Source organism: Saccoglossus kowalevskii, chromosome 7 (assembly GCF_978046115.1).
Source record: "Saccoglossus kowalevskii chromosome 7, keSacKowa6.1, whole genome shotgun sequence".
NCBI lineage: Eukaryota > Metazoa > Hemichordata > Enteropneusta > Harrimaniidae > Saccoglossus > Saccoglossus kowalevskii.
Genome location: NC_140647.1, coordinates 22,202,620 through 22,215,377, shown reverse-complemented (window position 1 = coordinate 22,215,377; position 12,758 = coordinate 22,202,620). Strand labels below are relative to the sequence as shown.

At 34.7% G+C, this 12,758-nt stretch overlaps 1 protein-coding gene and 1 long non-coding RNA gene across 2 annotated transcripts; both read left to right on the top strand.

The window, feature by feature from the left end:
- The first annotated feature begins 11 nt into the window (after positions 1-11).
- LOC100375725 (ubiquitin carboxyl-terminal hydrolase MINDY-3-like) lies at positions 12-12,291 on the top strand. Its single transcript, XM_002736810.4, has 12 exons — positions 12-422; positions 5,499-5,642; positions 6,181-6,355; positions 6,855-6,969; positions 7,063-7,136; positions 7,697-7,776; positions 8,535-8,605; positions 8,708-8,788; positions 8,996-9,141; positions 9,483-9,570; positions 11,329-11,403; positions 11,842-12,291. Exons 1-12 carry the CDS (start codon positions 305-307, stop codon positions 11,989-11,991), a joined length of 1,317 nt encoding a protein of 438 aa, XP_002736856.2. The 5' UTR covers positions 12-304; the 3' UTR covers positions 11,992-12,291.
- On the top strand, positions 9,967-10,850 carry LOC146740861 (uncharacterized). The gene is made up of 2 exons (XR_014929912.1): positions 9,967-10,210; positions 10,538-10,850. It is a non-coding gene; the product is annotated as an uncharacterized LOC146740861 (long non-coding RNA).
- Positions 12,292-12,758: the final 467 nt, after the last annotated feature.

Genomic DNA, 12,758 nt, shown 5'->3' with positions numbered 1-12,758 from the left:
AGGGCTATCAATGAGGTCATATCACGTGACATAGATGGGATTTCCCAAAGCGATAAGGACTGTTCCGTACAAACCTTGCAGATTAATAATTAGATTTCAATACTGAGATATCTGTGCATCAAAGTAGCGTTTGGACCAGTTTCTTCTACTGCAGACCTCAAAAGAACACGAATTGAGCACAAGAAAACGTATTCTCGTGAATCGCGTGGGTGAGATACGCAAGAAATTCAAAATGGCGGCGAATTTGTAAGACTGCGCCCTGCTTCTCTACAATTTTACAAATTTCCCCATCTAGTGAGACGGAATGGCGTCTACCAGCGGAGAAGCGGAGCAGGATGATTCCCTGAATCTTTTAAAGGACATGCTGGAGATAACCTGGGGTAGTACGCTCAAAGAAGAAGTCTTCTCCCGATGGGCCCAGGGTAGGATAATTTTAGCTTGATACTTTGCATGAAATAGTCTGTACAGTGTTGCACAGCAATTAGTTGGGTAGGTAGCATCCGTGGTTCCGTTGTGGTGCTTCATATACATCTGTTGCATATATCATACCGGCATGATCACCGACAACTTGTTTTAGCTACCTGGATATTAAGAGCAGTGACCCGCCTTAGTCGGGGGTATCCCGAGTAACGCTTTGACTTGCTGTGTCAACAAAGGATTCCCCGAGAAAGTCCTACAATGGATCGTAATCAAGATCTCGTTTGTTGTATAAACGAAGCTAATAGAAAATGTATAATGTGATTAATTAAACTGCACGATCGCCATTTCTCTAAATTTTGAATAATTTAAAAATTGTTTACAAATTTTATTTTCTACTTTTCAAATCAGGATTCAGGTTATGATAGGACTAATACCAAATTTGTTGGGATATGTGGGATGTCTATTCAATACAGTGTGGTTTGGGTTTTGCCACTTTGTTAGAATTATTTACCAATGACATATTCTAAATGTTGCAGTATATAACCTACCACGGCACAGATCTAGAAGCAGTACCTACACACGAATTGGTGACGTCATAAAATACATGACCTTCAATCGGGGTCGTTTCCTCGGTATATACGAATTGGTATATACAAATTACAATAAAGATACTTAAGACATTACACATAAGGTAAAACAAATCACGTGACAATATAATGATAATAACGGTAATAAATCCTAGCTTAACAGTTGAAGAGAACGCTCATATAGTCAGTCGGGTGACGCCGAGGGTCACGAACTGTGTTGCAAAATGGCCGTGTGGTTGAAACTGGGTCATGGCGTGACGGGTGAGGAAGACATCATTAAACACTCAAAATCACACTAAAACGGGGAAGTGGTTGCATATTACGGCGTAGCTAACATGGGAAATAAAAAAACGCCCAATACAAACGACATGGGTTCGAATCACACTAGATACACACTCACTAGAACCGAAGCAATCAGAAACCAGCAATCGTTTTGGCTTTTCCGTTCAACTCATCGGAACACTGGAGTAGTTAGAAAAATGAACACCACTTAACGACCAACGTCGTGGCGTGGTACACAAGCGTGCCATCAAAATAAAACAAAATTAGCTTGAAAAGACAGTGGGTTCAAGTCCCGCTCAGATCTACCGTAAAAACGTAAATCAAATAAACTGAAATCTCTCAAACCGTAAACAAGTAAACAAAGAACGTCGTAAAAAAATAACAAACCTCACAAAACTCCACCATACAAAACGGAATGAATAAATAATAAAATAACTAACGTCTTAAACTGGACGACGCGCAATTTGTTCAACAGTTTCCAGATTGTGACAAGAGATAAACAAGACCCAAGTCAAGGTAAGTTTTGTTAAAGTGTCGATGGCGTTCCCTATATTACGAAAACAATTCAGGCAACAGACGAATATCTTCTGTGGTGTTGTGGAATTTATACTGTGTCTGCGGAATTGTTGATTGAGTGTTCGAAGCCAGCAGTTAACATTTTGTTAGAAAGTTTCACAATTAAATCAAATATCCAATGATACCAGTATATTTATTTCATTATTTTAACAACTTGCAATGGTGGAAGTTGGTCAAACACGAGTTCTTACACCTAAATAAGTATCAAATATTTGTCGACACATTTATTCTCTCAACCTTGTAGAGGTGGAAATTAATTCAACAACAGGTATTTACTCACAAATATAATGGTCAATATTTGTCCATACATTCATTCTGTCAATTTAAGAACTTGTAATTGTTGGAATTAATCAAATGAGAGTTGTCTACACCAAAATAAGTTTCAAATACTTGTCCATACATTTATTCTCTCAATTTAACAACTTGTAATGGTGTAAAATAATTAAACGAGAGCTGTCTACACCAAAATAAGTCTAAAATATTTGTCCGCACATTTATTCTCTCAATTTAACAACTTGTAATGGTGTAAAATAATTAAACGAGAGCTGTCTACACCAAAATAAGTCTAAAATATTTGTCCGCACATTTATTCTCTCAATTTAACAACTTGTAATGGTTTAAAATAATTAAACGAGAGCTGTCTACACCAAAATAAGTCTAAAATATTTGTCCATACATTTATTCTCTCAATTTAACAACTTGTAATGGTGTAAAATAATTAAACGAGAGTTGTCTACACCAAAATAAGTCTAAAATATTTGTCCGCACATTTATTCTCTCAATTTAACAACTTGTAATGGTGTAAAATAATTAAACGAGAGCTGTCTACACATAAATAAGTCTAAAATATTTGTCAGCACATTTATTCTCTCAATTTAACAACTTGTAATGGTGTAAAATAATTAAACGAGAGCTGTCTACACCAAAATAAGTCTAAAATATTTGTCCGCACATTTATTCTCTCAATTTAACAACTTGTAATTGTGGGAATTAATCAAACGAGAGCTGTCTACACCAAAATAAGTCTAAAATATTTGTCCGCACACTTATTCTCTCAACTTAACAACTTGTAATGGTGTAAAATAATTAAACGAGAGCTGTCTACACCAAAATAAGTCTAAAATATTTGTCCATACATTTATTCTCTCAATTTAACAACTTGGAATGGTGTAAAATAATTAAACGAGAGCTGTCTACACCAAAATAAGTCTAAAATATTTGTCTGCACATTTATTCTCTCAATTTAACAACATGTAATTGTGGGAATTAATCAAACGAGAGATGTCTACAGAAAAATAAGTCTAAAATATTTGTCCGCACATTTATTCTTTCAATTTAACAACCTGTAATTGTGGGAATTAATCAAACATGAGTTGTTTACATCAAACTAAGTATTTAATATTTGTTGAGACATTTATTCTCTCAATTTAACAACTTGTAATGGTGTAAAATAATTAAACGAGAGTTGTCTACACCAAAATTAATCTCAAATATTTGTCCACACATTTATTGTCACAATTTAACCACTTGTTAATAGTGGAAATTACTTAAATGCGACTTGTTTAATCAGTTGACATCAATGCAACTTACCCGCAGACAGTGCACAACAGAGTATCATTATTGAGCAATTATAAACAGGAACGTGTCTTGGCATTAGGGTTAGGGTCGGGTCAGGTATGGGCAACGGAATTATTAACAGGAATGTGTCTTGACATTAGGGTTAGGGTCGGGTCAGGTATGGGCAACGCAAATGGCAAACACCCAATTGGCAAGATGTACACTAACGGGTTATGGCATGCATATAGTTTACACAAGTAAAAACACAAAATTGGCAATTTTTTGGACAATTGTAACTCAATAATAGAAATATGTTGTATTTCTATATATATACACACTATATAGTCTTATCAAATGCAAACACATTCAGTCAATCCATTGTGGTCTTGTGGGTCAGTTCTCTGCATAGTGATCAGGAGGACCTGGGTTCAATTCCCTTGCCTGCCCATCTTTTTCTCGCAAACACCATTTGGCAATAAAGCTAAATATGACAACAAATTACTTAATTTGCATGACTACCACATAGCTCAGTTGATTTGTACTATGTCAGCAATGTGAGCGATCGCTGGTTCGAATCCAGTATGTTTAGTTAGATTTTTGAATGCTAGTGAAGACAGTGCTCCTATGAATAGGACTTAAATCCTAACTCCTGTGTGAAGACACTCGTGGTACAGTGGACAAGACAGTGCGCTGGGAACTCAAAGATCGCAAGTTCGAATCACGGATTGGACACTCCTACAAAAGACATGAAAGACGTTAAAAACATAAACAGCGGATTCAAAAACTCAAGTCAGGAAAACAGAACACAAGAATACTACCCCTCATGGAAGCCAGTCGAAGTCGTCGAAGAACGAACACAGTTGACAGCTGTAGGTCACGTGCAACGACACGAGGAGCATGGCTGCTCTCCAAATGGGTCCCTTCTTTTGTATTGACCCCCTAAGGATTGCTAATCCCCCTTTCTAACTCTTCCCCCAAAAATAATATATCGCCCCTTTTAAAATGTATTGACCCACAAATTAATGAATATTCATGAGCACAGAAACTGCTACGTCATGAATAAATTAGCATAATTTTAAAAAAAAATTTGCATAAAGTGTAGGTACTCCTTCTGGAGCTCGGCCCCTACCACTTTTCCATGCCAACACCACATGTATACTGGTTTATATAAATAATTAATACTGTACTGTCGGTGCACTACATGTACTTGTCAGTTTAGTGTTCATGCAATGAATGTGGAGAAGAGGAGGTAGTATATAGTGAGATCCGTATTGGTGGGATCATGAATGGGTCATATTTTAGGCATTTTTGTGTACAATCAAACATTTGTGTTGCGTATTTTGGGGCTTTATCACGCAATTTGATGTATTTTAGGATCATAGTTTGATATGATTATGATTGATCTTTTTGTGTACTAGTGCTTACCCCTAAACATTTTAAGGCTGCTATTCCAAGATTAACGTCGCTACTCTAAGAGCTTGCCCTCAATGCTGATGGTTTGATCACAACGCTGAAGAAATCCCACCTTGACTGATCTAATCTTTTAAGTTTTATTGTGAATCTGTTACGCACATTTACTATTGCTGGTGTTCATTAAGTAACATGTTAAACATAACAAAAAACAGAATTGACACTTTTTAGCAGACTGAAAGGAAGTGTGAAGCTTGTATCCGTTGTGTTCATGGGAGAGAGGGGTTCAAATTCATGTAATTCTCAATTTAATGATGGATTCCTAGTTATAATATTAACTAATATATTTTTGGCAATGTATCTCATTTTAATTAATTAAATGTGTTTCATTATATACAGTAAATCTTGCTTATTTAAAAAATTATAACTGTACTTTATGTTTATTAGTATGCAAATTAATATGCAAATTAGCCACAACCCTGAGGCAATTTTCTGGGGAGGGGTACATGTATAATTTTGAGGTACATGAGACAAACATTGTGGATTTTGTGGGATTAGAAAGTAATTTGAATGCAGGTACATGTAGTGAATTTATGAATCTATCACCGTGTTGAGGCATGACACTATTCCTTATATTTTACATATGTTTTTTCTTTTTTAACTTAGGCTTTGTATTCAGTGAAGATGAAGTTACAGCGCTTCTGCAGCATGAAGGTGGTCCATGTGCTGTCATTGCCCCAGTTCAAAGTTTTATTCTGAAAAATGTATTATTTTCTTCTGAAAATGGTGATGAATGGAGACATACAGAAGGTATGGTTATATAGTTATTTTCATGATAAATACACAAAATCTTCAGTCTTCTCAGGATCTTGTTAGCAAATGGTTAATAATAAAAAGAAAAATTAATGATACTTATGTTGTATTTGTAGCACTTGAACAATAGTACTACTATTAGAAGTGCAACAATTACACTACTTTTCTCAATGTCTTTCAGTTTGTCTTTAAAAAACAAGAATTTAAAAAAAATTAAATTATGAGGTTACCACAAGGACTGAAACTGCTAAAAAATTACAAGAACACATTGTGGTCTGCCGAACGTAACGTAGACAACATGTGTAATACACATTATAATTATTTGTTTTCATTAAATTTTAGCACTGGGCTGTATGGAAAAATATGACCCCTCAGCTCCCTCTATAGTTCAATTTTCTATCCCTCAATCCTTAGCAAAATACAATATGGAGTCAATACATTTCTTCCCCATATTGTCTTGATTAGATAAAGGCAAAACTTTACCTCACTGTGACTGAATACAACGTCATTAATCTTATTTGTCTTCTGCTAATAGGTGATCAAATTAAAGAATTACTTATATGTTCATTAAGTGAAATGTTAGCAATGGTAGGAACAGATAGATACATAGTTGTAGTACAAGGTGATAAACAACACTCAGTTATTGAAAATTACACTGAAGAAGGTGCTGAAGCTCCTCCGGATCATGCAACTTTCCATAGCTCTTTAAGGTAATGTATTGTGTGACTTCATTTTAGAAGTTCACATTGTTGTTCTGCAAATAACAAAGTTTGCTTGTCTAGTTCTTTCCACTATTATCATGATAATGAATTGCCATATATATTGAGAGATAGATAGATTTCTTACTAGTATATCTTTATGTGTACATGTACTGTGCTCAATTTGGCTTGTTTTATCATAGTTTTTAAACTCCTAGCAACCTTTTAACTTTCATACTCACACCCATCATACGATAAAGCAGTCACTCTCAGTGTAAAAATATCATTTCATACATTTTTCATTTTGTTCATATGTTAATTTCACTTCTCAATTCTGTGAACACCTAAGTATATAATAGTTTGTATATTATTTTACATTTGAAACTCGGGGTCAGTGGAGTTTGGTTGACCATTAGTACAAGATATTATGTCGGATAACATAGAGAAAGTATGCACAATAGTAATATTATTTAGATACATTTTATACAATCTTATTTCATCCTTGTCACAGGTTACAACAGTTTGATGGTATTGAAGAAGTGCATCATGCATTACAGTCTGTGTATTCTATGTATACCGGTTATTTTGGTGTTATATTATTTCTCTATTCTGTTTTACTAACAAAGGTAAGCTGTCTATGAAAACTAAACTATTTCTGGCTGTCCATTGATGCAAACGATCACACTCTCCTAATAATATATTCACTTTCATTCCTGTAGGGTATAGAAAATATTAGAAATGAAAAAGAAGATCCAAATGAGCCTTTAATTGATTGCACATATGGACATGGAAGGTTTGTAAACTGTACAAGTTAGGATGAATATATACATGTACGCTGGAGTCAACAAACACATGTTTATACTGATAAATATATTTATATAAATATTTATAAATCTTACCGTCAGTCTTATTCAAATTGAAAAGTGACAATTAGATTTGCAAAGCAGGTACCACACACTATTTGGCAAAGTACTGACGTAGCAGACAGACTATAGCGATTTGTGATTGGTCAAAACTTTCCCAATTCATGTTCTACTGTATTTAACTGTTACGTCAAGCTTATCCAGGGTATAGCTGCCTTTTGAGCTTGGAAATATTTAGGTTTCTTAATAATTACATGACTTTGTTGACAGCAGTGTATCTAGGGATACATTTGTTTATTTAAATACAATATACACATTTGTATATACTGTATTTAAATGAACAGCTCCATAAATGAATGAATATGTTGCAATGAATATTATTGTTTTAAAATATCTGTAGATGTATCCCTGGCTGCAAACAGTTAAATTTTCCCTAAGAAATATCTTTTTCAGGAGTATTTGGTTGACGATCTTTTTATGTTTATTTCAGTCAAAGTCTCATTAATCTTATGTTAACTGGAAGTTCAGTGTCTAATGTGTGGGACAATGAGAAGGAAATCTCTGGACTCAGTAAGTACTCAATAGACTTGAACTTGTCTCATTCATTATCATGTCATTGTCAGAGATTATCTCACAATCTTGTTTTCTTTCACAGAGTAATACTCTAATAATCTGATGTCGTGTTTATTAATGCCAAAATAACTTTCCATGTGTAACATTTTATCTAACACCTGTAGTTTATGACCATCCAACTTTATTCTCTTAAAGGGGAACCGCTCAATCCCATGGATTGCACCACATGCTCATGGGTAATTTACTCCGCCTCTGTCCACTAAGTTACTGCTTACTCAAACTGTGATTGACAGGCATTTTGCATACATTAGCCGTCATTTTAAAATCAGGATTTTTACTTGTCGCGGCACGTTTCGACTAAAAAAAACAACATTTATACATCAAAAGCCCAACCAGATGAGTGTATTTGTTAGCGTACATATTCATGCCCTCGTAGAAATGTATTTGGAATCAGAGCTTGATATCTAAACATCGTCTAGGTTCGGATTAGCATACTAATTGCGGTGGCCATCTTGCTCCTATTTATAGTATCGGTTCCCCTTTAATTAAGGAAAATAAAATAGCATAGTGTATTGGCAAATTTGCATAAAACTATATTATGTTTATCAAATCGATTGTTTTCATTGTTACGATAATTAAGCCCTATTGTTTATCCAACATCACAGTGTTCAGAGGGGCTATTCTGAAAGGCTCTGGAGAGAACTCTTGATCTACAAAATTTACCATATGATAACTGTTAATTTTTCTCTCTACAGAATTAAAGGGAATTACTCAACAAACTTCTATAGGATTTCTTACTTTATTAGAGCATCTTAGGTATTGTGAAGTAAGTTTACTCCATCTTTTACTACTGAAATATTTACTGTTATGTACTCTCTAATGCATATTTTGTCTCAGTATCAGTGCTGATAATGATACTTTCTTCCAGGTTGGTTGGTATCTGAAGAATCCACGATATCCTATCTGGTTATTGGGAAGTGAAACACATCTTACTGTAGTATTTTCAAAGGTAAATATACATTGTTAACAATTCTCTAAACCAGAAACAAAGCTTATAGTATTACTGATTGTTCATCGGCATCCGTCGTCGCTGTCTTCAACTTTACTTCTTACCTTGGGTGGTTCTCTCTCAGATTTGTTCATTTCGTGTGGATATGTTCAATTGTCTTATTTTTTAATATATATTCATTTAACACAAGATGCTGTATAATTTCAGGAAATATCACTAGTTGCACAGGAAAGTCCCTGGTCTAAAGCAAGAAGAATATTTAATAGTTATGATCCTGAAGACTGTGGTTTTATAGCTGGGTGTCTATTAGGTGATGTAATGCGGGCTTTAGAGCTTGTATCTGAACCTGAGTAGTAAGTACATAAAATAATATCACATTATTATTGTGTATAACATTATAAGAGTTAACCTTGAAGTGCCATCTTTTTCCCAACATTTTGCCCATTTTTAAGTGCTTTTCGATTATTTTTGACCAACTGGTTCTATTTCATGATAGGTGACAAAAAATGACTTTCATAAGGTTAAGCATTCTAACTACCTAATTACGGAAATTTGTAATTTCGAAGTAACAATGTAATTTTGCAGTACATATTTAAATTTCATGTAAACAGTGTAGTTCACATGTGTTGTATACATGGGACTCATATCATACATTATGTAGCATAATGATTATATCACTTTAATTCTTTTTCAGTGTAAAAATAATGGTGAATAAGCTGGACCCTGATGAATATGGTATAGTTCTCTTATCTGGTTTCATGGAAGAGTTCTTTCCAAATGAGGTGAGTCATCTATCCTCTTATTGTAACATTGCCTGTATATGTGTAGTCTTCTGGATTCCACACAATATTGTATGTCTTATATACTACAGTGTTCTCCCCAAAGCGTTTTAGCGTAGCGGGGCCGCTACTCCATTATTTATGCCGCTACTCTGAGAGATTGCCCGCTACTCTGTGGCATTTCCTGTTACTCTTTGTTTTAGCTTGTTAATACACGTGCGAATCTGTTAGTCAGCGTCATCAGCGTCCGGTACTGTGAGCCAAATCAGGTGTGAATGGAAACATGTCAGTGCTTACGCAAAGACAATGGACTAATACAGCTTCGTACTTTGACAATAAACACTTTCGCCATATTTAATTGGGGTAATAGCGAGTATTTTCTCAGTAGCATATTTGGCTGGAAGAAGCAACGATGTCAAACAGCAGAAATATTACGTTGTGGTTCCACGTAGAACGCCCTGCTGGGCCCCTGGTTGCGAGCGATAAACCCACCAGCAACGCGGTCACCGGTACCCCTGTCGGCAGTGGTACTAAACGTGTCCAAGATGATGTTACAACGAAAAGTGCAAACAAATAAACTCTAGATTTGATGCACAATGGACAACAAAATATACGTGGCTGAGAGAAACATCCGATGGCAAAGGTAAAAAAAGTATTTATTTGTAGCGTTTTACTTGGAAGCGAGTTTTGACCTAGTTTAGTAAATTTTTGTATGGCTTCATTTTTTGCCGATCGTCGAAAAATTTTTTTGGAAACGACCTTCTTTCTGGAAGTTCAAAAATTGTTGGCTACGATTTATCAAAGTAACTAATACTAGTATTGTGTTTTGAAATAGTTGGGTAAAGTTTATCGTGGCAATTTTTAAGTTTAGCGACTTTTCAAAATGGCGGCAATTTGTTTATTTTCGTGTTGATCGTGACGATATTTTTTAAATACAAGTATTGATTCGCTCCTATTTCTTATCTTTTAGGAATGCTGTGTCACATATGTGGAAAATTCAACTTAAAAACATCCAGAAATAGTTCTTTGGTATGGAATTCTATGCCATGTATAAATATTACGAAATATGCTATCGATAAACACGCACACTCGGAGATGCACAAGAAGGCCATGTCATTTAATAGAAGTGGGAAGCAAAGAAAATCACGGCGTTCTCAAAAGCTGCAGATCACTGGGCTTCCATGAAAGTCCGAAGAATCAACATTACATAGAAATCACACAGCAGCAGATTCATTTAATCTTCTACATAAATTTGTTAAAAAATAAAGACACATTTTCATCCATGCAAGCCTGTCATTATTGTTTTCTTTATCTTCAGACAAATGCTAATGATATGTAAATTATATGCAAATTAGCCGCCACTCTGATACATTTTTCTGGGGAGAACACTGTAGTATATTGTCTGTCTTCTGTATATTGTTACAAATATGAAGTAAATCGTGCCATAAATAAAATTTATTATCCTTCGGACAAGAATTATCTGATCTTCATTAATCTGGAAGAACTTAACATCTGGTGTGCATTGCGAACTATTTGAACACAGTGTGGTTATCTTTTATGAGTTAATCATCATACACATTGTATCTCTTATGCAAACTTTTGACTTGATGAATCCCTGTTAAAAGATACTGATAACTTGTTTTAAAATAATCTAGGGAAGCGCTTGATAATATTTGGTTCTTGGCAAGTATTTTGTGACCCACATATAGATACAGCTTTAATAAATAAAAAAAAACCTTGTAATATTATTTTTCACTGCAGCCAAGGAGTCCTTATCCAGATGATTTCTTAATATATCATTACAACGGCCTTAAAAGATCGTCACAGTCAAGAAAAGTAAGTGATTATATAAAATCTTTCAAATGTTACCCAGTTGTTATGCTTGACCCCTAAAGGTCACACATACTTTCCAGACTTATATTTTTTCTATAACAGCAATTATTTCAAATATTGCACTATACCTTAAATTAATGCACAGACTTTTTAATATAAAGCAAATTTTGTTTAACAAAATGCATAATGCTTCCGATTCACTTTATGCTAAATCAGGGATGGAAAAATCAAGCTCTGGAAATGTTGTTTATATAAACTTTTAATAGATTATATTCTGTGCTTGCAACTGCACCGCCAGTGGTTGGTATAAGCTAGACAACGTCCTAAACTCTCCAAACAGTGACATGTAAAAATTACAAGCCTTGATATAAGGCATATCCCAACACTGAGTGTGTGATAACATTGATTAACTGAAATCATTTTCTATTTTTCAATTCCCAGGTGGTTTACATCGAAGGTACGACAAATATTTATGATCCTAGCGAGATAAAATGTGTGACAGACAGTACACCAATTAAGACGTGTCTACAAACCAAATGGCCTGGTATTGAAGTGCAATGGCAAGATGGCATCACTCCTTCAATCAACTGAAATGGCCGTCTGGCGGACATTTTGGGCTTAGTAGCTGATCTTTAAACACCATTTATTACCTTTTCAGGCCTTACCCATCACTTGATGGAACAATGCCAAGACATTAGGGCAATTTTATCATCTTTTACAGTAATTTGACTTTATCCCAACATGTGTGAGTGAAAAAAAAAATGCCTTCTTGCTAACTCTAGTATATTTTTTTTTTATGATGATCACCGAAACACTTTGGGCAAATCTAGTCAAATATAATGCGACTCTTTTATTTTCATTGCTACCAGTATTAAAGAATTTTGTAATATACGTTTTGTATGCGTTCAGTTCTAGTTTTTTTTTTTCAGACCCCAACGAATCTAATCCATAGACATGCAAGCATTGTTTTAGTTTTACATTTTGGCAGCATCACGTATACAGAAAGACAGGTTTGCTGACATGTACTTGGGGGGTATACTTATAATGGTCAACCCATTCCACATTAATGATAAGATGTATTGTTACCACTGACCAACTAACCCTACCAGGTCGTCACTATTGACAAGCCGGTACCTCTAATGAATAATGTTATGATTATGTTTCATTGAATTACCAGATATAATAGCAGTATCATTTGTAATCTCTCATATACGTAATTTCATACACCACCCTTTACTACACTTATATGCTCATACTCACATCTACTTTGTAAGTAGCATTATTTCATGGTGTGGATTAATTAAAGCGATTTACAATCGCCTGCTGAATGCCTTCATGGATACCCACAAAAGACTGAA